This window comes from Paroedura picta, chromosome 5, assembly GCF_049243985.1.
Source record: "Paroedura picta isolate Pp20150507F chromosome 5, Ppicta_v3.0, whole genome shotgun sequence".
In the NCBI taxonomy this organism is placed as follows: domain Eukaryota; kingdom Metazoa; phylum Chordata; class Lepidosauria; order Squamata; family Gekkonidae; genus Paroedura; species Paroedura picta.
Window position 1 is genome coordinate 53247002 of NC_135373.1, and position 25810 is coordinate 53272811.

At 43.9% G+C, this 25810-nt stretch overlaps 2 protein-coding genes across 3 annotated transcripts in view; both read right to left on the bottom strand.

Moving 5' to 3' along the window:
• The window catches only part of FRMD4A (FERM domain containing 4A), a 406427-nt gene extending 392016 nt beyond the window's left edge, over positions 1-14411 (bottom strand). Inside the window, exon 1 of the mRNA XM_077337977.1 lies at positions 10949-14411. The gene's annotated coding sequence lies outside the window, so the exon portion shown is untranslated. The remainder of the gene's footprint in view (positions 1-10948) is intronic.
• A 3864-nt stretch (positions 14412-18275) lies between these two features.
• Positions 18276-25810, bottom strand: part of FAM107B (family with sequence similarity 107 member B) — a 44248-nt gene continuing 36713 nt past the window's right edge. For both annotated transcript variants that reach the window (XM_077337985.1, XM_077337986.1), the window contains exons 3-4: positions 23556-23709; positions 18276-21919 (exon numbers count right to left, since the gene is read on the bottom strand). In XM_077337985.1, the coding sequence (XP_077194100.1) occupies positions 21803-21919; positions 23556-23709 (271 nt within the window). In that variant the 3' untranslated portion in view covers positions 18276-21802. The remainder of the gene's footprint in view (positions 21920-23555; positions 23710-25810) is intronic.

Below are 25810 nucleotides of genomic sequence, written 5' to 3' on the forward strand. Positions count from 1 at the left end.
ATCGACTGAAATATAACACCCAGTTATCGAACCTGCCCTAAGGGGACAAAATCAATAAACCAGCTATGTATTTTAAGCCTGTTGGCAAATGCTGTTACTTTGGTCTTGGCATGATTTATTTTCAAGCAGTTTTCCTGGCAGTATGGAGGAAGAAACTGTAAAGCTCTCTTAATCCCTGTTGGAGTACAAGTGAGCAAGATCTGCATAAAGCAAGATCAAAATGGGTTTTTCTGCAAGCTTTGGAGGATGCAATTCAAATTTATACAGATATTAAATAGAAGGGGTATTAAAATGCAGCCCTGTTTAACTCTCCTTTCTGTTCTCACCAATTTAGTTAGATGGCCCTGTGAATTACATTGGACCCTTATAAAAGTATTTTTGTGTAGGGCTCATATTAAGAATAAAGGTCACCTATTTATTGTGGTTGTTTCTCACTTCTTCCACAAAATGGTTCTAGAGATGGAATCGAAAGCTGATTTCAGATCTATAAAGGTTCAGTACAGGGAGATCAAAGTGTTTGGAGATAAAATGATCTAAAAATGACACTTTTGCCCAAACAGGATCAACCCTCTCTGAAGCCTGCTTGCTCCTGTGCTAGATATCCCTCCTACTCCATCCAATATTTTAATTTCCATTGTAGATGTTTAGAATAGAGTTTACTAATTATAATGTGCAAACTAATTGGTCTATAATTAGTGGAATCCTCTGTTTCCTTTCTTATATATAGGAACACGTATCGTGAACCCCCAGCCATTCTGCCTGTTCTATCAATGGTTTTAAATAAAGAAGTAAGGATCAGAATTCACCAATCAGCATTCCATCTAATCAAGTCTGGTAGAATTAGGTCAGGAGCAGGGATCTTGTGTAGTCACAGAATTCGGATGAGATTTTGAATTTCTTGAGGCTCTTCAGAGGGCCAAGTGTGTCTGGAGAAAGTTCTAAGCAGCTAGCATAAAAGGGACAAGTCCTCAGCCTGACTAATGAGCTAATTCTAGCTCCAAAAACTGAAGAAGAGGTATCAAGGTGTTAGGTCCATGGGCTCAAAAGCCAGGACACTGGGAGTTCATTTCAGCTCTTTACTATGACCCCAGCATGATGGTACAGAGCAGGGGTAGTCAAACTTCGGCCCTCCAGATGTCCATGGACTACAATTCTCATGGGAATTGTAGTACATGGACATCTGGAGGGCTGCAGTTTGACTACCCCTGGTACAGAGAAGCAAAACTGAACTGAATCTGAACTAGGAAAACCCCACGAAACCCCCCAACTTGTATACAAAACAGCACAATAGATCTTCCCACTGGTGCAAGCAATTGGTCAGTTTCACTTTAAATTGGCTAGATCCGGCATTTGGGATCTAGCCATGCATTGGCTGATTACAGTGCGGGATTGCAATCCTGCCTCCGACTTCACGCTTGGGCCTCGGCAGAACTGCAGACATAGCACAAAGCCTGCCTTAGTGGCTGAGAGTGGGGATTTGGAGTGGGAGGGGGGACATCAGTGGTGTATAATGCTACAGCAACCACCCTCCAATGCAGCCATTTTCTCCAGAGGAACTGATCCCTCCAGCCTGGAGATAAGCTATAATGCCAGAGGAACCCTAGCTACTACCTGGGGGACTGGCATCCCTAGCCCATGTCAGGATCAGTCCCTGCTCTCTGCCATGCTTGACTCTCAGTGAACCTAAGTGACTCCATCTTGAGATGGTGTCCCTTTTGAGAAATGTTCCCATGTAACCATGCCTGTGGTTTTCCTTTGATTCCCCCTTTCTTTGATCCTTGCATTTTCACACTGCATAGTCTCCCCGCTGTGAAACAATGTTGCCCAGTTCCTGTAAACATCTTATCAGCAGCCTGCCTGACCAAGGCTGTGCTAACTGCAACACCTTAGCAGGAAGCCTGGGATGGCACCTGGGTGAGGGGGTCCCCCCCTCCCTTGGGAACGCTTGGGTTTGGGCAGGAGAATTGTATTGATAACTGCTTGCTGTCCTAGTATCAAACAGTCTTGACTTGGAATGTTATAGTGACCAGATCTAATTCCAATTAAAGCTTTCTTACTATAGAAGTTTGTTTGTGAGTTTTGTTGGCGCTTGACAGCCCAGGGGTGTACCTAGCCTATTTGGTGCCTGGGGCAAGGGGTGGGCAGGACTTGGTGATGTGGGTGCAGGGCATGATGATGCAGGGGTGCAGGCAGGGGTGCGAGCAGGCTGTGTCTCCCTCTAATGGACCACTCATCCCACACATCTCCTCTGCCAGCCAGCCCACCCCACGTCTCCTTCACTGGCCAGGCCAACCTGCCCCACACTTATCCTCCATGTGTCTCTTCTACCTCACCCTGTACATCTCCTCCACCAGCCCACCTGCCATGAGTGTGTCTTCCACTCCCCCCCATGTGTCTATTCCAGCCATCCTCATGCATCTACCCCACCAACCTGCCTGCCCTCTGTGTCTCCTCCAGCCCACCCCATGCATCTGGCTCACCCCACAAGTCTCTTTGGCTGGCCACCCTCCCAGCATGTGTGTCTTCTCTAGCAGCCAACCCACCCGCCACCAAGGGACACAGCTGAGGAAGTCCTCCTGTGCCCCTCTCAAATGGTCCCTAGGTCACGTGCCCCAGTTGCCATATCCTGTATATGCTACCGCCCTAGCCTCTAGTTTTGGCTATACAACTCTCATTATTTATTATTGGCTTCGCACATTTAAACAGCACTCGCACACACAGAGGGAAAGTGCATTTTCACTGTTAAATGATTGGGTCTGATACAGAATAAATGCCCTGTGTCTATGAATTAACCTAATTGCAGTAATGCCTTACATCAAAGGAGAAATAATAATGAGAAAATGCAGCCAACCTAAATTAACTTTCAATTTCAATGCCATGTTTAGAATGTGGTGCCTGTACTTTGAAGTGCCTTTCTGTAAAGTCATGCAGGGAAAGGTCATGTGCAGCAAGTTTTTTTGAACTAAAGTCTTGGTTGCAAAGACCCCTAAAAAAATGATTATCTTCCTACTTAGCATTCTGCCTCCCTGGCTTTGTTAAGAAGCTTCAAAGTTAATTGCTTAATCAGTACTTCCAATGGAACACTGGCACAAAGTGCTTTACTGAATATGGATGGGCTTATCCCTGCCATGAAAATTCAGCATGCACTCACTTTCCTAAAAGCAATTAGATTAGGTTGCCAACCTACAGGTGAGAGCTGGAGTTCTCCTAGCATTAAAACTGATTTTCAGAGATTAGCTCTACTGGAGAAAATGATTTCTTTTTGAGGGTGGGCTTTGTGGCATTATAACCTACTGGGCTCCCTCCCTCCCCGCCCTCCCTCCATGTCCTCTCAAGGCTCCACCCCCTACTCTGTAGGCAGTCCCCCAATCCACCGCTGGCAAACCTGGCTGGAAAGCAAGGGCTGGAGAGCCAGGGAACTGGGAGAAATCAGATACAGAAAAAATACAACAATCCATGCAGTTTGACAGTGATAGGGCAGAAAGTTAAATTTGTGTTGGATCCAAAGTGTATGTTCTTAAATATGGTACCAAATAATATTAAAAGGTATGAGCTTGTAAAATATAAGGTAGCAGCTGCTAGAAAGGTTTATGCATCAAGTTGGAAAAAAGAATAATCACCAGATAGTACAGATTGGTTAAATAAAGACTCAGATCATGATGCCATCTGTCTGCTTGGTGTATGGGGGTTTTAGCGGCTTTTAGATTGTAATTATACTGTTTTATTGTAAACCGCCATGAGACGGTACTCCCGTGAGTGGTGGCATATAAATTAAAATACAAACAAACAAACAAATAAATAAAGTGCTCAAAGAACTTTCCAGAGAACTTGTACAGCCCTTGTCCATCATCTTCGGGACCTCTTTAAGGACTGGAGATGTCCCAGAGTACTGGAAGAGAGCAAACGTTATTCCAATCTTCAAAAAAGGGAGGAAGGATGACCCGGGAAACTGCAGACCAGTGAGTCTGACCTCTGTTGTGGGGAAGATAATGGAGCAGATATTAAAGGGAGCGATCTGCAAACATCTGGAGGACAATTTGGTGATCCAAGGAAAGCATGGATTTGTCTCCAACAGGTCCTGCCAGACCAACCTGGTTTCCTTTTTTGACCAAGTAACAGGTTTGCTGGATCGGGGAAATTTGGTTGATGTCATTTACTTGGATTTTAGTAAAGCTTTTGACAAGGTTCCCCATGATGTTCTGATGGATAAGTTGAAGGACTGCAATCTGGATTTTCAGATCGTTAGGTGGATAGGGAATTGGTTAGAGAACCGCACTCAAAGAGTTGTTGTCAATGGTGTTTCATCAGACTGGAGAGAGGTGAGTAGCAGGGTACCTCAGGGTTTGGTGCTCGGCCCGGTACTTTTTAACATATTTATTAATGATCTAGATGAGGGGGTGGAGGGACTACTCATCAAGTTTGCAGATGACACCAAATTGGGAGGACTGGCAAATACTTCGGAAGATAGAGACAGAGTTCAACGAGATCTGAACACAATGGAAAAATGGGCAAATGAGAACAAGATGCAATTAATAAAGATAAGTGTAAAGTTCTGCATCTGGGTCAGAAAAATGAAAAGCATGCCTACTGGATGGGGGATACACTTCTAGGTAACACTGTGTGTGAACGAGACCTTGGGGTACTTGTGGATTGTAAACTAAACATGAGCAGGCAGTGTGATGCAGCGGTTAAAAAGGTGAATGCCATTTTGGGCTGCATCAACAGGGGCATCACATCAAAATCACAAGATGTCATAGTCCCATTGTATACGGCACTGGTCAGACCACACCTGGAGTACTGTGTGCAGTTCTGGAGGCCTCACTTCAAGAAGGACGTAGATAAAATTGAAAGGGTACAGAGGAGAGTGACGAAGATGCTCTGGGGCCAAGGGACCAAGCCCTATGAAGATAGGTTGAGGGACTTGGGAATGTTCAGCCTTGAGAAAAGGAGGTTGAGAGGGGACATGATAGCCCTCTTTAAGTATTTGAAAGGTTGTCACTTGGAGGAGGGCAGGATGCTGTTTCTGTTGGCTGCAGAGGAGAGGACACGCAGTAATGGGTTTAAACTTCAAGTACAACGATATAGGCTAGATATCAGGGGAAAAAATTTCACAGTGAGAGTAATTCAGCAGTGGAATAGGCTGCCTAAGGAGGTGGTGAGCTCCCCTTCACTGGCAGTCTTCAAGCAAAGGTTGGATACACACTTTTCTTGGATGCTTTAGGATGCTTAGGGCTGATCCTGCATTGAGCAGGGGGTTGGATTAGATGGCCTGTATGGCCCCTTCCAACTATATGATTCTATTATTCTATAAATTTGATGGAATATGGGACAATGATGAAACTTATGCTACATGACAAATTTACATTGGGATTCAGAAAAAAATGGAGGCCAATATTAGTCCATATTGAACATAAGAACCACCCTGAGCCTCCGAAGAGAGTGGTATATATATAACATAAATAAATAAAAATAAGATCTAAGATTAAAAGAAAAAAGTGATTTTCAGACAGAATAAGCTAACTACAGGGATAATGCAGTATGTGGTTTGTAACTTCAAGATGATGTATATGAATAAGATATGCCCAGGAAAGGGAAGGCAAACGTAAGCCGCTTTGAGACTCCTTCAGTTAGAGAAAAGTGGCATATAAGAACCAACTCTTCCTCTTCAACACCAGGTTTTGAGTGGGTGTATTTTGCTTTCTGCAGGTTTCCCTGGCAACAAGGGGTAGGGGAAAGGGGGCACGTATCGTAGGCAGATTGGGAGGGGAACTTGTCAGGTTGGTTCTGTTAGGATTCTTGTTTGACATTGGTTCTGTTGCCCTAGTTCTGCTTGACTTCTGTGGTTTGACATTGGTTATTTGATGCTGGAATCCTTTCCCTTACTTCCATTGGTTTGCCATGGATTCTTTGTTTTGACATTGGATGTGCCATGCTTGCCACATTGATCTGGCTTGGTTTCTTTGGTGTGATGTTGGTTCTGTGGGGCTTGTTGGTTCTGATTCCACCAGGAAGCTTTTGGCCACTGGTTTCTTCCTCTTGCATCTTTGGCAACCCCTGGTTCTACATCCCTGTCTCTGAGGCCTCAGGAAACCAGCCAGATGAGATGCAGAAAGGTTGTACCAGCAGAAGGGGCTGCTTGCACTCACTTTTAGAATAAAGGTTGCAAATGGGCAAGTAAAGTTGATTTCTGTACAAGAGACTAAAACTAGACTATTTATTCTGTGGAAGATATGTTTTAATTACAAGGAAATAAAGTAGGACTTCACCCGAAGGTCTGCCAACCTTCAGATGGGCTCTGGAGACTTCCCAGAATTATAACTGATTCCAAACAATGGAGATCAGCCCCCCTGGAGAAAATGGCAGCTTTGGAAGGTGAACTCGTTGGCATTATACCCCACTGAGATCCCTGCCTCTCCAACTTCGACTCCCAAATCTCCAAGACTTTCCCAGCTCAGAGTTGGCAATGCTCCTTCATGCTCTTTGCACTTCATTCCTCTCTGCTTTTTCCAGAAAGGGTTGTTCTATACAGCAAACAAGTCCTTTGGCTGACTGCGACAAGTGGTACCCAGTTCAGTGTCTCCTGTGGAACTCCATTAAATTTCATTACACCAGGCAAAGTGTAAAGCCCTGTGTGGAAAATGCAAAGCATGCAGAACAGATTGGAACCTAGCATTTAACCTGAAGTATCACTTTGGAATAAAACCTGAAAGTTCAAAGCCTTAGCTGAAAGATGAAGCATCAGCATCTATGCTGAGATTAGACAACAAAGCAAGGCTCTCAACACTGTGTCCTGGCGGCATTTTGTTTGTCTATGACTGATTATCAATTAGGGCAAGCGTGTTTACATTATTAATTGAAATATGCTCTCAAGCTGTTAAATCTCATGGTCTGATGATCGTGCTTGACCTACATATGGAGATGTATGCGGTGTAATGAAATTTTCTCACTGTCCCTGCAGTTCATCTAATTAATGGATGAGTCATGCACTCGGCATGCAAGGCTCTGTAATTTCTATATCTTCCCACTGATGAATAGGCATCTTGAACCCCGGTCCTTCGATTGTCTGCAGGTGGGCAGCTGAGCACAGTATTCTCTAGCTCAAAAACAAACCCCCTCCCCCAGTTCCTTCAGTGTGGGAAACAAGCCCCATTTGGGTCACTGGGATGGATTCCCAGGGAATGCAGAGAAATCACAAAATGTGTTAGTGGATGCAGAATTGTACTTCTTGACAAGTTCAGTTATCATTTTCTAAAATAAAATCATGTTTCTAGTCCTCATGGCAGCAAAGGGTCTCAGAAGCTGAAAAGAAAAGAGGATCTGCAAAAGGTTTTTCAGGGGCTTAGATGGCTTCATAGTCCTTGCCTCTCCTATGAATTGCACAATCAGAATAAATTGTGCAAAATATGAAACAGTGTGCAGAAATCTCAAGTTGCATCATTTATGTAGGTCACAGAATGTCATTTGGATCTAGGGTTGCCAACCTCCAAGTGGGGATTGGAGATTTGAAATTACAACCAATCTCCCAACAACAGAGATCAGTTCCTTTGGAGCAAATAGTTGCTTTGCAGGCAGGAGCATGACCCTGAGGCCCTCCCCCCAAAATCTACCCTTCCTCAGCTACATGCACAAGCCCAGAGTTGGTAACTTTATATTAGATTGCCTGAGTGAGCTGAGCTCCCTCCCTTCCCCAAACTCTGCCATCCCCATATACCAACCTAGGAATTTCCAAGTCAGAGTTGGCAGCCCTAGTGGCCCAAGTTAGGGGCATTATTTCCTCACTGCAGAACTTTAGACAGGCAATCAAAACTGTATGGTTTTTGTGATGGGATTGTGCAAATGGATTTGTGTGGGTGTGTACCGTGTGGGTGTGGGTGTGTACTGCAGGCACACTGACGAGCAAAGGAGGAGAAAGCAAGAATCTGTGGGGCAAGGGATACTGGAGATGTTCAAGCTAAATAGCTTCCAGTGAGACAAAATACTGTAGTGCTTTGACAGGGGCTCCTTCTATTCATATCAAGCCTCATATGCCTAGGTCAGGATATCTCACTCTCCTTGTGTCCCCTGGAGGCACAGAACATGAGTCAAACAACAAAAGGGGAAAAAAATCATATGCCCTACAACTAGCAGCACAAGAATGCACGTAGGACTGTCTAACTTTCCATCTCACTGAAACACACAGGAATTAGGTATGAACATCTGCACCCTCAATTGTGCCCAATATCTGTGTGAACAGACGAGAGAAATAGAAAGGTTTTTTAAAAAGATTTCTTGCATATTATGGCAGAAGTTTTGTTACCATGGTGATACATACAGCGAGAAAAATCTCAATCAATCAACCCAAAGGTCAAACTCTGCCTGAAGGATCAGCAGACTCCAAACTTATCAGGCTCTGTGGCTCACATAAAACACAAGGCTGCTGTTGCCACAGTGACATTTCATTTTTCTAAACCATCAATAAGGGTGCTGTGATGGACAGCACTACACAGGGGTGCTGAAGTAACAGTGAGTGAGGGGTTAAAACTGCGCACTAAGAGAGGGGGGGGGATGGTGGTGGCACCTTACTTGTGCAAGACTCTTTCCCTTGAGGCTTGCCTGGCACCTACTTTAGTTTCTTTTAAAACACATCTTTATAATTCAGGCTTTTAGTTAGAGGTTTTTATCTTACCAGCTTTTTTTTAATGGTCTGCTTCTGCTTTACACATGGCTAATGGCTTGCTTTTAATGTTATGTCGTGATTTAAATTGGAGTAGGTATTTTAATACTCTGCTGTTCTCTACCTTAAGGAGTCTCAAAGCAGCTTATAGTGCCATTCCCCTCCTCTTCCCACACCAGGCCCCTGATGAGGTGGGTGAGGCTAAGAGAGTTCTAAGTGAACTGTGACTGGCCCGTGTGGAGGAGTAGGGAATTCTCCTGATTAGAGTCTGCCATTGTTAACCACTGAGCCATGCAAGCCACCTTGAGCAAGACTCTGAAAAGATGACATAGAAATATCCTAAATAAAGAAATAAACAATTCTAGAGGTGCTTGGGCTCCACAAGTCCTGATCTAAGGCTTCAAAGTGCTTTAAATCTGGCCATTAGGGCAATGCCTACAGGTGGTGCATAGTGTAGGTGTGTTCTTTTGCTTGGAACATGTTCAAAACCTCTGTGCTGAAAGAATATTCTATATGCTGGAGAGCCAGCATGGAGCAGTGGTTCAAGGATCTGGGAGATCCAGGTTCAAATCCCCACTCAATGCCATGAAGCTTGTTGGATGACCTTGGGGCAATTACATGACTCTCTCAGCCTGATGGAGGCAGGCAATGGCAAACGACCTCCAATTTCTTAGGATCTCCTGGCTACACTGTACCATATGATAAATGCTTCTATATGCCAATAATAAGTTTTAAGATTCAGCTTCCAGCAGCTTCCTTAGCAAACGTGTGCAAGGTGGAACTGAAACATCTCTGAACTGCAGTGTGGTCGGGAGTCTCTTCAAAGGGAGACAAATTGTGATCTGCTTGAAAATAACACAAGTTGGCATCTCTGATTATACAAACCTGAGGAAAATGTGTCTGCAAATTCCTCTTTTATCTCTGTAACTAGGTTTTTCCATTCCTGTCAATTAAGACCAGTCTTCCCTCTCATCCCCACACATATTTTCAAGTATCATAGCTGACTAGATCTAAGAAGGTTACTGTCGAGTAATTTAAGGTGAAAGATGTATCTAATTTTGGAAATGTCCCTTATTATATATCACTTGGGGAATAATAATTTCTCTAGACATAGTTTGACTAGCTGCAGTGATTTATGGTTCATTAAAAATGAAAGGGATGTTTGAGGGACCCATTTAGAATACACCAAAATATTCAACCTCAAATGTTAAGATTTCCTGCCCACAATGGAAGCTGCTTATTCCATTGTCCCGGTCACCAGAAGGGAGCCAAGTAAACACAGGGTCTGACAGCAGAGGATTACAGGTCACAGTCCAATCACACAATCAAAGAGAAAAGCCAGAGTGCAGTCCAAGGTCAGGATACGTATTCCAAACCAGTGTCAAAACCAATCCGAAGGTCAGTTAACAAGAATAGATACAACACCGGTCAGGGAACTGGTGGTGGTGGTGGTGAGCAAGGCTGCAGACAAGTTGAACCTACACTGGCTGCAGCCTCTCTGCAACCTTATACAAGGAGTTTCTCTCCAGGTGATGCTGGTTCCCACCTTAGGCTCTTCCCTGCAAGTCAACTTAGCTCCTCTACCCATGAGGAGTATTGGAGTCCAGTTCTTACAATGCCTTATAGAAAGCCAGTGTGGTGTAGTGGTTAAGAGCAGCAGCTTCTAATCTGGCGAGCCAGGCTTAATTCCCTGCTCTTCCACGTAGTGCTGTTCTGACCAAGCAGTCCTGTCAGAGCTCTCTCAGCCTCACCTACTTCACAAGGGGCCTGCTGTAGGAAGCAGTATGCTGCTTTGAGACTTGGGCAGTGAAAAGTGGGGTATAAAAACCAACATTTCTTCTTCTTATCATACTCTTCCAGCATCTCCTTAACTGAGGGAAGTCTGTGAACAGCCACAACTGCCATATGAAGAAAGGCCCTCAAAGTAGTCTCTCATGATACACCCACCTCCCACCTCTCCAAGATAGCATGGCTGGTCTTTTTCCCTCCAAAGAAGCAGGACACTGCCAGAGGCAAAGTCTCAGCTACCTCCTGTCAGCAATTGATTATATATTTGCTCATTGTTCTCCTATGCAGACATCTTTATTGGATTCAAGTGTTTCCCATGCAATTCAATCTCAAGTGAATACAAACACATTCAAATTGCTGGTTTTTCCTACTTATCGCTAGAATATGTTCACCATTTTCATTATGCCATATGTTAATTTACTCTCATACTTTGCCTGCAAATATGAATGGATTAATGTCTCATGACATTGTATCCGAGGAAGCATGCATGCACACAAAAGCTCATACCTTGAACAAAACTTTGTTGGTCCCTGAGGCGCTGCGAGATTCAAAATGTGTTCTGCTGCTTCAGACCAACAGGGCTATTGCCCTGTGAGAGCCAGTAACGACTACATGGGCTCCAGGTGAGGAGCAGAGCAGGGCGAGGTGGCCACAGGTTAGATCAATTATCTCGTTAGCATAGTAATGGCAGCAGATGAGTTCAGCCAGCAGCTTGAGGGAAAGTTCCTATCCAAACAGGTGTGCTGTGGTCTAGCAATCTTTGTAAGAAAGGCATCGCATGTGACTTGCACCTGGCAGCTACCAAACCATCTCAGTCAGGCAGCAGCCAGACAGCTCAGAATCAGGATTCTGTTTTGTGTAAAAGGTCAGCATATATGAAGTTAAGAGAAACCACCCGTACTGAAATGGCTTTCAAAATAATTTACTATGGAAGAAGAAGTGGGGCTGCTTAAAGCCACATCCCAAAGATCACTTTCAATCACAGCATCCCTCCGGCAGCAGCAATGCAAAGACCTTACAGACCCTGATGAGCTCCCTTGCAGAGGGTTGGTAGCAGTTCTGTCCTCCAGAAGGTCAGATGTTGCTGGTAGGCATCAAGTTCAATTTGCAAAACAAACCCAGGCATGTCATATATTTAGAAAGAGACACCAACACTTGGAAGTTTTAGCTGTTGTGGTTTTCTTCTTCTGGTTCTTGTAGATTTATTATTTTGCATTTTAACAACTGTGTAGGCTAAAGCAGGGGTTGGTGGGGGGGCATCAGCAAGCCTGTTTTTCTTGCCAAAGCTGATGCCACCTCAGTACAAGGGATGCCCAAGGAACGGGAGGGGGAGCTATTGGTAAATTAAAAAATCTATGGAAATATATTTACATTCGATCATTTTGCAAATAACCTCCCTTAAGTAACTTGCTTACAGTTTTGGGGACTTGCCTATCAACATTTGTATAGACTGCATTTGGAGGCAGAGATATTCTTCTTGGCATACTAAAAAAAAACCCCTTCATTGTTCTGAGAGTGCAACTTTTTTTAAAAGGCAAAGGAATAATACTGAGAATTTTGTTTTTACTGGGATGAAATTCAAAAGAAGCACAAAATAAGAGTTGTTTTTATACACCACTTTTCACTACCTGAAGGAGTCTCAAAGCAGCTTACCATCTCTTCCCTTCCTCTCCCCACAACAGACACTGTGAGAGGTAGCTGGGGGTGAGAGAGCCCTGAGAGAACTGTGACTGGCCCATGGTCACCCAGCTGGCTGCATGTGGAGGAGGAGTGGGGAATCAAACCTGGTTCTCCAGATTAGAGGCTGCTGCTCTTAACCACTATGCCACACTGGCTCGCAACAGAAGCATTTCATTGCTACCTCCCCTTCACAGATCCTAACCCCCGAAGAACAAGATGAAAATTCCCTTCACATCAAAACCACACCAGGCTTTGCAGGTGAATATCCATCACTCCTTTCTTGCCTTTGGATTTGAAGCAGAAGATTGCTCGAATTCCGACCCAAACTTGTTCTTCCTGCCAGGGAAGAATACGTGAAACAAGAGACAGTTTTTGTGCATTAACAAAATTCCTTTGGTTGTTGCTCTCAGATAAACTCCCTGTCCTAAAGCAGTTTTGAGGCTCTGGGGTTCCACAGACATCTGCAGCTAATTAGAATGGTAATAGGGGCAAACTGCTAATTAGAGTTTGGGTCAGACCTTCCCTATGATGCAGTCTCAGAACCAAGGGAAGGAACACACAAAGAGATGAAAAGGCCTTTCGAAGACAAAAGGCCACACATAGAGGAGGATGGTGACCCACTGGCTCAACAGCAGAGTGCTTTTAGGGCGTGAGGAAGCCCACTGAAACCAGCCCTCTGTTCCCTGCACTGGCCTGCTAGATGCCCTTGGAAGATCTACAAGCACAGGTCAAAACCCTGACAGCAGCTAGGAATGAAAATGCATGGCTTCTGAACAGGGGGGCTCCATCGAGAGGCTAGTATTATTGTAAAACAAGGAAGGGTGCTTCTGGTACTGAAGTACTTGACTTTAGTATTGGCCAGGTCCTGAACAGAGTATGGATTTCTAAAAACAACTTCTTGTTTTTAGAAATCTAGACCTGTATCAGGAGGATATATTCTAAATCAAGAGCAAATGTTTAATTATCCTGCTGAAGGACAAGCCTTCCTAAATATTGCTAAAATTCAGCATTAGTGCCATTTTGGAGTGCAAAGTGATAAGCCTTTAGTAAAAGTTATTACTCATTATTAGATTGGTTTTGCAATCCATTTTAACGTAATTTATCAGAACTAGAACTGTACCCTTATCTCATAGTCCTGCCGATTAAATTGGTTCCCCACCAATCCACATTTTTACCAGTTAAATTTTACATGTCTCACAAAAAAAAAAAAAACTGAAGCACAAGCACTGTTGATACTTGCGGTGTATCAACAGAGGCATCACATCAAAATCACAAGATACTGCATAGGTCAGATCCTACCTGGAGTACTGTGTGCAGTTCTGGTGGACTCACTTCCAAAAGAAAGTGGGCAAAATTGAGAGGGTTCCGAGGACAGTGATGAGAATGACCTAGGGCCAGGAGCCCAAGCTCTATAAGGAAATGCTGAGAGACTTGGAAATGTTCAGCCTGGAGAAGAGGAGGTTGAGAGGGGACAGGATTGCTGTACTTAAGTATTTGAAAAGTTGTCACTTAGAAGGCAGGGAAAGATTCCTGTTGGCACTGGTAATGGATTCAAACTATGTGGAGAATGATATTGGATAGATGTCAGGACAAAAATGTTCAGTCATAGTAGTTCATCAGTGGAACTGACTGCCTAAGGAGGTGGAGAGCTCCCCCTCAAGTCTTCAAGCAGTGGCTGTACAGATACTTATCCTGAATGCTTTAGGCTGATCCTGCATTGAGCAGGGGGTTGGACTAGATGGCCTCAATAACTCTTTCCTATTCTATTATTCTGCAATTACTTGGACTCTTATTAAAGAGCACAGAAGCAATGGTCCAAGCCCAACAAACAGCTGATCTTCAGAGAGAAGCCTCACTGTGGATCAGCCAATTCAGGAAAAATTATGCTTTCCTGAATCAAACTGAATTTGAATTCTGGTACCGAAATTGGGATTCTGGTTAAGATGAATCCGGTTCGGGTTGATTTGATCCAAACCCCAAATAATCTTAATTTCCCCACCGCATATTCCTAGTTCTTCTTACTCTGCTGGGGCAGACAGGGGAGGAGCAACCTGGACTGGTTCAAGATATTTTTTTACCCCAAGCAGGAGACACCCATGCCTCCCAAAGCTTGTCCCCCAGCCAGCTGAGAGGCAGGCACAGGAGGGAACGAGCATAATGTCCTATGCTAATGGCGTGCAATGGTAATGACTGGGGAACGGTAATGACTGGGGAAGGCACTGGCAAACCACCCCGTATTGAGTCTGTCATGAAAACGCTAGAGGGCGTCACCCCAAGGGTCAGACATGACTCGGTGCTTGCACAGGGGATACCTTTACCTTTACCTTAATGGCGTGCAGCAGCCCCATGGTGGCTCAGCACCCACTTTATGGTGCTGCCCAAAGCTGTTGCCTGGGGGCCTGGTGTGAGAACCTACAGCCATTACCTTTATCCTGTGAATTGATCTCAGATTCATAATGGTTCCCAGTACTATTCCACAGAGCTTTGATCAGACAGGATACCAAGTAGCTACATCTGTCCATAGCAATGTATTTTCCCCCTTGTCTTTCAGAGAGGGATATACATACTACTCCTTTCTTGTATGTTATCCTCACAGCAAAGCTGTAATATAGGTTGGGCTGAGAGTGTGTGCCTGGCCAAGGGTCATTTAGTGAGCTTCATGGGTGAGTGAGGATTTGAATCTGGGCTTCCCTATTTGTAACTGTGACACTCCAGGCTCTACACCACAGTGTTTCTCCTAGATCTCCAGTCTGGGAAATTCTTAGAGATTTAGGGACAATGTCTGGGGCAGACCTTCAGTTTCTCTTACTCTGCAATGAATCATAGAATCACAGAGTTGGAAAGTACCTCCAGGGTCATCTAGACTAACCCCGTGCACAATGCCTGGAGGGAATTCATCTATCATCCCAGTGGTGATCAACAATTCTCTGGGTATACAAGGAAGGGCCACAAGATACAAATATTGCCACATTCCTTCCTGCCCTCCCACTCATAATCTGCCTAAGTCCATAAAATCAGCATTTTTGTCAGATGACTATCTAGCCTCTGCTTAAAAACATCCAAAGAAGGAGAACCCACCACCTCCCGAGGAAATTGTTCCACTGAGGTACTGCTCTAACTGTTAGAAACTTCTCCTGGATGTTTAGCTGAAAAGTTTTTTGAATTAATTTCAAGCCCAATGGTCCGACCCTCTGGGGGGGGGAGGAGAAAGAGGAACAAGAGGAGTTGGTTCTTATATGCCACTTTTCTCTACCCGAAGGATTCTCAAAGCAGCTTACATTCACCTTCCCTTTCCTCTCCCCACAACAGACACCTCAGGTGAGGCTGAGAGAGCCCTGATATTACTGCTTGGTCAGAACAGCTTTATCATTGCTGTGGTGAACCCAAAGTCACCCAGCTGGCTGCATGTGGGGGAGCGCGGATTTAAACCCGGTTCGCCAGATTAGAACTCTGCACTCCTAACCACTACACCAAACAACTCTGCTTGCTATATGACAGCCCTTCAATGATTCGAAGATTGTTATCAAATCACCTCTTAGTCGTCTTCTCTCCAGGCTAAACAGGCCAAGCTCCACTTTTCCTCATACAACTTGATCTCCAATTCATGGCATACCATAGGGTCCACCCTCCAAAGCCGCCTTTTCCTCCAGGGAAACTTTTCTCTTTAGTCTGGAGATTAATAGTAATTCCAGGTAAACTCCAGGCCCCGCTGCAAGGCTGGAAACCATCTCTCAATACAGGAAACCTGCTTGCTTTTACAGGCAAAAGGGCCACCCAAGGAATGGGCAGGAAGAGTGTCCATGATCACCTCTCCTTGATTACTGCCCATTCTCCAGGTTTGAAATGCCTGATGCCCAACTGCTGGGAGGAAGGCCATCCCCACACATTATCATGGAATAGCTCACCTCAGGAGTGAGAGAGACTCATACCTCAATGTTGATAGAAAACTGAATGAGATACCAAAGGTCAGTAAAGACCACAGGAATAGCACCAGCCTCGCAGGGCTAAATTCAGGACAGCCTTAAATTATGCAAAGATTGCCAGGTCTGAAAATCACCACTGCTGAAAGTTAAAAGGTGGTCTTTGAAACCAAGCAGTCTCCCCAGCAAAATTACTTCTCAGAAAAAAGCACTGAGCTGCAACTGGAGAACAACACAGTTCATTCCTGGATTCCTTACAAAGCAAGTTTGAGTCTCAAGAAAAGGAGGGCTTTTGAAGACGTCTGGGTGAAATGTTCTTAAAGAGTAACTGGGTTCCCCTACCCCCCCCCCCCCCGTCCCCTTCTTCTGAATCCCAGTGCACAATGTTAAACAGTGACTTCAAGGGATTCAATTTTCCAGCCACAGTTAAATATAAAAATTTAACCAAGGAAACACTCCAGCTGTACTACTCAGCAATTTTCCCCCCTGCTTGGGGAGATAATTTCCTGCATGTATTGTGAGGCTACTGTTGTATGGGTAACCCTGAGAGATTCACAACAGAACTCAGACTCTGAACAGTTCAGATTTTTCTGAAGTTCTTTGAAACCCATCATATGGTGTATCAGATAAGGACAGAATAACATGTAGCCTTCAAACCTTAGTTTGTGCAGGCTTTCAAAATCATGCACATTTCTTAAGGCATGAAGAGTTGGTTCTTATATGCCACTTTTCTCTATCAGGAGTCTCAAAGTGGCTTACAATCGCCTTCCCTTTCCTCTCCCCACAACAGACTTCCTGTTAAGTAGGTGAGGCTGAGAAAGCCTTGATCTTACTGCTCGGTCAGAACAGCTTTATCAGTGCTGTGGCGAGCCCAAGGTCACCCAGAAGGCTGCATGTGGAGGAGCACAAAAATCAAACCCGGCTCATCAGAGTAGAAGTCCGCACTCCTAACCACTACCCCAGGCTGGCTCTCTCATGATTATAGACCTCATGGAGGCAGAGATGTATATTTGTCAACAATTTCTCACCAAAGTATAGTCACAAGATCTTTAGTCCCCTTCTGCCTCCTAAACAACTTCTTTTGACCAAGTATGGGATAGCCAGATGGATTTCAAGTTGACTCCCCTACTCCCATTGTTTTACAGTACAATCCTAAACTCATAGGTGGATTTAAGCCTGCATAGGATTGCATTTCCACTTTGATATCAAACGTTCTTGTCCTATAATAACCCACTAACTGGGAAAGGTCATAAGCCAAGACAGATTTTAATGCATAACTCAGAGAGATTCTCATAAATAACATGATTACAGGTAGCTAAATTATGGACAGGTGCATAAGATATGGACAGAACTGGCTGAAAGGCTACTTTTTAGAGGAACATTATTTGAATCCCAGCAGGGTTAAACCTTTGTATATTTTAAGGCCACTCTGTTTCATTTCATGCAGGAAAATGATGCAACAGGATAGAGATTTAAGCGTGATTGGGTGACTCTCCAGGTACTTCACATTTGGAAAAGGAAGTTGCCCAACTGAATGGGCTGAAAAATAAAGCTAATCCCCATAGCCAGTTTTGTTCTGTGGGTTTTGTTCTGGTGGTTGCCTTTTTCAAGCACTGGTTGCAAAGGAAAATGATAAGACAGAAACAATTGTAGTTAGCAGTGTTGATCCACACCACCTCTAAACAAGCAAATTCTCTTAAAACCATTATGGATTTTTCTGGTCTTGTTAAAGAGCACTACATGGCTTTCGTATCCAGACAATGATGTCTGTTCTTTTTCTTTTTCTCTTGAAGAAAGGCATGACATAAAATCAGTGTGGTAGAGGAAAAATTGTGCAGGAGTACATTGATGCTGGTGATTGTCAGCTTGTGAGCAGAGAGTCTAAATGCGTAAGATTCTTCCTCACAATGTTGAGCACTGCATTTTCATGAGCCAAAAAATTATGGATAGGTGGGAGGGTGAGGCCGGCATGCTCCTGCTCCCTCTTTCTCTATGTGCATCGATTTCAACTCACATACTGTTCTGTGTAGCAGGTCAGACTTAAAACTCTGCAGGGGAAGTGGTGAGAATAAACTGCATCTACAAAGGTGATGTGTCAATCAGCAACATGTTCTAAGTGCAGAACCAGGGAGGTAATGTGAAAGCATATATCAACATGGCCCTGAAATTGGGTCGTGCAAGAGGAGAGAATTCCATTTTACAAGACCGAAGAAAGCAGAGATACGTTCACACAATTGTGTATTCCAAGCACATAGATTTTTTTTTATTAAGTGTTAACTTTGGTTCTAAGAATTTCACCTTCATATTTGTAACACTTTTTAGTTAAAAACAAATAGGCCAGAGCAAATACAAAAAATATTAAATTACAAAAACAAACCCCATTAAGGCTCCCTTTTTCAATATTTATACACACTCTAACCAACAGAAGATTGATAAGAAGAACTGGGAGGAAATACTAATTGTTACCTTAAATTGCCAAGGCCAAGTGGTTTTAAAAGCATTGATCAGTGAAGAGACAAATGGTAAAGTAAAGTCAACTATGACAGCTCAAACGAAATACTCAGCAGATTCGGAAGGGCAACATTGTGAATCGACAGCCATCTTAGCTGTGAAACTTGTCCTTTGCCACTGGAAACAAGGAATTTAACAGTCCTACATCATTTGCCAAAAAAATATCGGGAACTTGTCTGTCACATATCAACACAACACAAAATTCTGGATTCCTACACAAAGAAGTCTAGCAGACTTTTAGATGGGCCAGATGCATGATTATGTTCTACAAGTAGTTAGCAATGTGACTCCCACCCCCCTGCCCCACACCAAAACACTACTATGTATTGTATCTACAAATAATTTTTAGGGTGTCATAGAAAACATCTGTCCTGACCACACCCAGTCATCTAGTATATTCAGTTAAAGGTCTAATTCAGAGCCCATGAAATTTATGGGCTCTGCTCTTCCTACGTTCAGAATGCTTTGGAGCAAAATGTATTAATGTCAAACTGAAAGACAGGCTGAGGGCTCCATTTCCAGATTCTGAGCAGCCTCAGATAATTTACTGAGCCAGATACTTGTTGTAGGCTTGGAATCCAGAAGTGTGCCTACTTATGTAAGGGGCAATTATGCAGGAGAAGCATAAGAAAAATATAGCTGTTGATACAAAGCATTAAGGCAAGTTATTCTGGTGTTTCTTACCATCCCAAATCTTTCTAAGCACTGCAGAAAGAAAGACTAAGGTGAAGGAGGTCAGTGGCATACCGCAGTTGCTGTACACACAGGAGGAATGGTCCCCACCTGCCAGGAGAGTGGGAGGAAAAGACAGAAGCTACAATACTCCAGAGTCCGCTTTGTAAAAGCAGCACAAGCTGACACGTCATGAGTGCTGCCTGCACTGCGAAGCCAACACTTGGCTTTGCCAACCACCCTTCACTTCCCTGAGCGTGCGTGCCGCTTTCTAAATCCATGTCTATTATAAAGTTGTTTGTCAGGGTTTAAATCATAAATTAATTTAATCCCAACAAGATTTAATTGCCACCTAACTTGGTTTTACAATATGATTGGATTGGACTCTCAAAGAACGCTTTGTATAAAAAGGAAGACTGCTTATGGTCAATGGTGCATCACTAGACTACCCTCAAAATTGGTTTCCCCCCACCCACCCCCCATTCCCATTGCTTGCAGCAATGACAAAAAAGACTGTTTCCACTGCTGGTATCCACACCAAAGGGATGCTGCAATCGGATGTAGCTATAGAAAGTAAGGATGCATTATTGCTCAGGGTTCCAAAGCAACAGAAACAGGCCCTCCTCTAATGTTGCTCATGTGATTAAACTGCAGTTTAGTGTCGTGGTTAAGAGAGGCAGACTCTAATCTGGAGAACTGAGTTTGATTCCTCACTCCTCCACATGTAGCCAGGTGGGTGACCTTGGGCCAGTCACAGTTCTCTCGAAGCTCTCTCAGCCTCACCTACTTCACAGGGTGTCTGTTGCAGGGAAAGGATGGAAAGACGATTGTAAGCTGCTTAGAGACTCCTGCAGGTAGCAAAAAGTGGTGTAAAAAAACCTTTTTCTAATGATCATATGACCTATATTGAAAGGCTTAGCTATATCCATTTGGAGGTGTGTACCCTGTTTGTGTACCCAGAAACCAAAAATGAAAACATTTATTTCCATCTCACATCTATGACTTTTTGAGCTAAAACTAAATTAAGACTGCACAGATCCTACTATGGACACAATCCATTTTGCAGTTCCCGGGTAGTGATGAAGAGACCTCAAACACTTGGGGATGGGAGAGGAGACATAGGAGGCCCAGATCCAGATTGCATAATTTACTCCCTGGAGCCATGAGGATACTTACAAAGAACTGTAAAACTGAAAGGTCACTCAAGATTTCCACAGTTGGGAAGAGTTAGCTGGTAAAAACACAGAGAAAGCTCAGGCAGGCCAGAGTTTGTTCTTAATAAAGTCCAATTCAGCAGGTTTGTTTGTTATTTTCCTTGACTAGCTGCAACTCTGCAACTGCAACACAGAGGTATTCCCACTGAATGGGGAAACAGAGAAACCAGCACACAATCAAGCTTCTTACACCAGTGGGGCAGATAGATGGTTCTTCTAAAACACTCTCTTAACATCCCCAATCTCTACTTAAACCTTGATGGGCACTTAAGCATTTTACATTGTCCACTGTCTGCTGTTTTGTTTTCTTCTTTACTTTAAGACAGAAAAATGGAAGAAGAAAGAACATGGTTAAAAGGGCTATTTTATGAGTGGGAATACACCAATGTGATCCCCCTGCCCCCATTCCCCTTTATGAACAGTATAAGTCCTTATGCATGCCCTGCTTTTGAAAATGCTTGGTTTCAAAAAGCAGCCTGCCATGTTGTGGGGTGAGGTGCAAAAGGGACAAGCTACTGCCAAGAATTCCTTGAAGAATCCCCCTCAAGAGAACACAGAATGGATTGCGCAGTGCTTTACATCGCAGTGAAAACAAGCCAGCCAAAGAATCAGAGGAGGGCATATGCAATTCAGGCATAGCAAATGCACCATACCTTGTGAAGACAAAGCAGTATGGCTGCTTCACAAGGGGGAGGTGGGTGCAAAGCCAAGGCATTTGTCTGCAATCAAATGTACAGTTCTGCACCCTGCTAAATGAAGAGATCCTGTAGCAGCTGCATGACAAAGAGCTTCCCCCGACCTCTGGCTGACCATATTTGCTCACAGTCATGCTAGTGTGGCCCATCCCAGGCCACCCACTAGTAATGGGCAAGACAAATCCAGCTTCAAGTCTTGAGGAATTCAGAATAATATTAGAGACTATGGGGTGCCCGTTTCCAAACTGGGGTCCCCTGCCAAATGCAAGAGAAGTGGTTTCAGAAAGCTTTGATTTTCTGCATAGCAGAATTTCACAAAGTAGGGGGGACGGGACATTACACACATTAGCCTGAGATCCCCACTAGCCTTGGATCAGGAATAAACAAGCAAAGCAACAAGTCCAATTTTTTTCCAGTCACCGCTTTGGAAAGCTCTTTCCACCGATGACGAGTTGCTTGTTCATCTGCTGATTGCTGCATTACCATTGGCGAATTTGTAGCAGTTAAACTTGCAGTCCACACATATTCCTGAAACTGACTTCATATTAAGTACATTTTATACCCAGGTGTGAATTCTCTTCCTCTACAGCAACTGGGTGAGATGACCTTGACGAAGAAACCTCTCCAAGGCAGCCCCAGAGGAAAGAGCTCGGAGTCTTATCAGCTGGTTCAGGAGTCTTGCGCTTCTGCTGATTCTTGACCGGTCCTCCTTAAGTTGCCTTTCACTTTGACAAACTCAGGTGCATTCTCTTGCTCTTCCTGCATCTTCTGTTTTTCAAGTTCAAGCTTCAAATAAAATTCAGATATTTTTTCAAAAGAGGAAGAGACAGCAAAAAAATATATTATTGCACAAAATCCATACTCTGCCTTTCTGCCCTCGTAAGGGCCACCAAGGTGGCTAACACATTAAAATATACATAATAAAACACCTCTTAAGAATCATTAAAACCAACAAAAAACCCTCACAGCCTTAAGATCTAAAACCAGAGCTAAAATATATACAAAACATTAAAACAGTTAAAACACTGGGCAGTGAGGAAGGACCACTGAGGAAGTGCTGAAAGAAACAAAATGGTCCCGGGCCACCGGGAAACATGCTTGGCCTCGACTATGGCCAGGGCCTTTTCGGTTGGGCTCCTCAACCAAATGACTGGTGGAATGAGCTCCTAGAAGAGCTGTGGGCCCCGTCAGAACTCTCTGGATTCCGCAGGGCGTTTGGTTGAGGAGCCCAAAAGGACATTTTATACTAAAGGCTGGCTTTAAACCAGAGAGCTCAGACCCCTGTATGATTGGGAGAAGGCAGCCTGATCACCCCCCCCCCCTTCCCGCCTCATTCCCCACCTCCAGAAAACAGAAACGGGGCTGTTTTCGCCTGAACCAGTTGTGAGAAGGCTGGACAGGTAACTGAAGCCCCCAAAGACATTTTGTGTAAATGACTGGCTTACAAGCAAAGGGCTCAGACTCCTGTATGCTCAGGAGAAGGCAGCCTGATCACCCCCTCCCTCTCTTTCCCGGCTCATTCCCCACCTCTAGAAAACAGAAAAGGGGTGTTTTGGCTGCCTAATCCCAAAAAGACCATGGACACTTTAAAGATTTTATTTCAACTTTGACAATGTAGGTTTGCAACACAGACTGAACTTCCCCCTCCATACAGTCTTATCCCTGGTTGCTCACTGGTTGCTCACAGATGGGACAAGTGATTTAAGGTGGTAAAAACAGTTTTGCCGATTCCCAAAATTGTGAGTTAAAAATGGCCAAATCTCAACCTGGCTACTGGACAGCCTCAGGATGTATGCGACATCGTATGGAGGGGCACTAAAAGCCACCAACATTCGAAGGCTATCCAGGAACATATTCCTTGTGTGGAAATGGCCTTTGTTTCCCTCAGGAGAAAGTTCCAGAGTTTTGGTGCCAGGACCAAGAAGGACCTCTCCCTAGGATGCTGCCTACCTAATCTTAAAAGGCAGGAGCATCCAAACCATGGTTTCCAAAGATTACTAGAGTGGTCAAGTCAAATAACAACGAACAGGTCACAGCAATGCTTATCAGGACATAATTACCAGCAGTGAAAGGAAACCAATTCCATGTTCGACACAGAGGTAATTGACAACTTTGAGAAGTAGGCAACATTATTATCCAAATATTTCCAAAGCGGATTGTCTTAAAAATATCAAATGAGTTTGTGGCACAGTGAGAGTTGAACCAGGGGCCACCTGGATCACAACTCCAGTGCACGGATACTGAGGGCCCTCTTTCATGAACTTGACCATGACATTTTTAGAGTCCCATATAACCAGGTGCTGTGTACACATGCACACTGTGAAAATGATGACTGGATCATTCATCTGAAATCACCTTTCTATGTCATTTTGTTGTCACACTCTCTGTAAGATTCTGTTGGCTTCACTCCCCCCCCCATTACCTGTTCCAATTTCTGCTGCCGTTTAAGTAGCTCTATTTCCAAATCAGATTTCTTCTTTCGTGCCTCCTCTTCCTTCTGCTGTTTGATAACTTGGTCTCGTTTCCGTCTTTCCATCACCTTTTGCAGCTCTGGTTTATTCTGAGGAGCAAGACCCCTTATAAGAGGGGAAACAAGATAAAAAGATCAAGATGTGTAGCTGTATATACCTTCATACTAGGACCCAGATCTCTGCTACATTGCAGAGCCTATGGCCAATTTATACTGATATATTTAACTATTAAGGAATTTTGAAAAATTTTAATTGTACTTATTGAAAAACATATTGAGGGAGGGGCCACTGAAGAAAAATTGATTTTGAAAACAGATTATCTGGGTACCCTTCTGGCTTGGTCCACATCTAATATAATATAATAAAATATTTATTTATTGTATTTATATACCACCCTCCCCTGTGGCTCAGGACGGTTTACATAGAAACACAGAAAACAGTACATGGAACTCAGCTTTTCACAATATCAATAACATTAACATTAAGCTATCACTGAGGTAACAGAATATAACACTGCAAACAGGTCCAGAGCAGAACGCGTGGGTGGCTCTCGGGGAGGGAGGAAGGGAGGGAGGGAGCAGGGGCTCTGTAGATCAGCGATCCCCAACCTGTGGGTCGCGGACCACATGTGGTCCTTCGACTAATTGGAGGTGGGCCCCGAAGGACGCCTTCTCCCCCCCCCCCGGCCCTTTACTTCATCCCCCCAGCCCTTTACAACACACTTCATTGTTGTGGCATGTCTGTATCTTATTTTGAAGGGATGTTTAAACATTACCATAGCGATCAGAGAGCACTAGGGCAGTGGTTGAGAGTAGAGGAGTAAACTACCCCCCCACCGGGCTTCAGTAAAAGGCATTGAGTGGTCCCCAGTGAGTGGTCCTTGGTGATAAAAAGGTTGGGGACCACTGCTGTAGATGTTACTGGTCACCTGGTCTTAACCAAATGCCTGGTGGAAGAGCTCCCTTTTGCAGGCCCTATATCTGAGACAGATTTATGTCTATTTGGAACGCTGTTTTAGTTGGTCAGTTTCTTCTTTTTGGGTGCTAAGCCACCAAGCATGCCAGCCCAGCCCCGGAGGCTCAGAAAGACATACATATATTGCGTTAAGCACATTCAGAATACAATCTTTGGCTTGGGAGGGGGCTCATTTAGTGGAATAAGACAGGGAATGATATTGGTGAGGCTCTCCCAGCTCTTTTCCAGTATGACTTGTCTCAGCCCAAGACACTGCTAAGATTCTGCACAGGTAACCTGTGTTCTGAAGCCTTCCTGTAAACACAAGGTGAAAATTCTGGCCCCATTTCATCCTAGTTTAGCTGTGCAGTCCTGCACAGAACTGATTTAAATGTGCTTAGAGGAGTAGATTTTACAAAGGATTGCACTGTGTGCAACAACTTAGTAGCCTGAACTAGCCAGTCTTAGAGGGGGAAAGGAAGAGGGCTTTGTAGAGAGATTTCTTGCTCTTGTTCTCTCCACTGCCTTTTATCTTGGACATAGCAATGTTATTACCCTCTAAAGATGATGTTCTGATTCTACAGAAATGATCACTACATAGACCTTCTGTTTGGGCACATTGTTTGCATAAAGTATGTAGACATTCTGAACAATAGAACAATATGTAAACAAGGGCTTGAAAGCCAGCCAACAGCAAACTAGCCGAAACTCTAACTATGAACCAATCTGTTGGCCATGTTAAAGACCAATAAGGCTTCTCCGTTAAGGGCCAGTCAGATTCTTTAGTGGACTGACTGAAATGTATATAAGTTCCATCAGTTCTAGTGTTTGTTGTTGGAGTTAATAAAGAGCTGTTATTCTGGAGAACTTCATAATCTGTGTTTACTGAACCCGCAAATATAGTTTGTGTTAGAAACAGAAATGTATCTGACAGAGACCCACATAAACACCCTCCTCAACCTTTGGAGAGATCTTCCAGCACAGAACAATGTATAATAGGTTTAAAAGTTTGGTTTTAAAAAACAAACAAGCACTTGAAGCTACCGAAGAGTCTCCACTGACTTCCATGAACTGTGTTACACACTCCCTCATCCCAGTGACAATCCGTTTCCACCACTTCCTAATTTGTCTCCAAATCACCTCAGAGGCAGACTGCTGTTGGCAGTGGTATTTTACGAGGAAGCCTTTATATATTATGCAATATTCAATTTCTGCTATGTTACGATAAAATATTCAACAGTACTAAGAACAC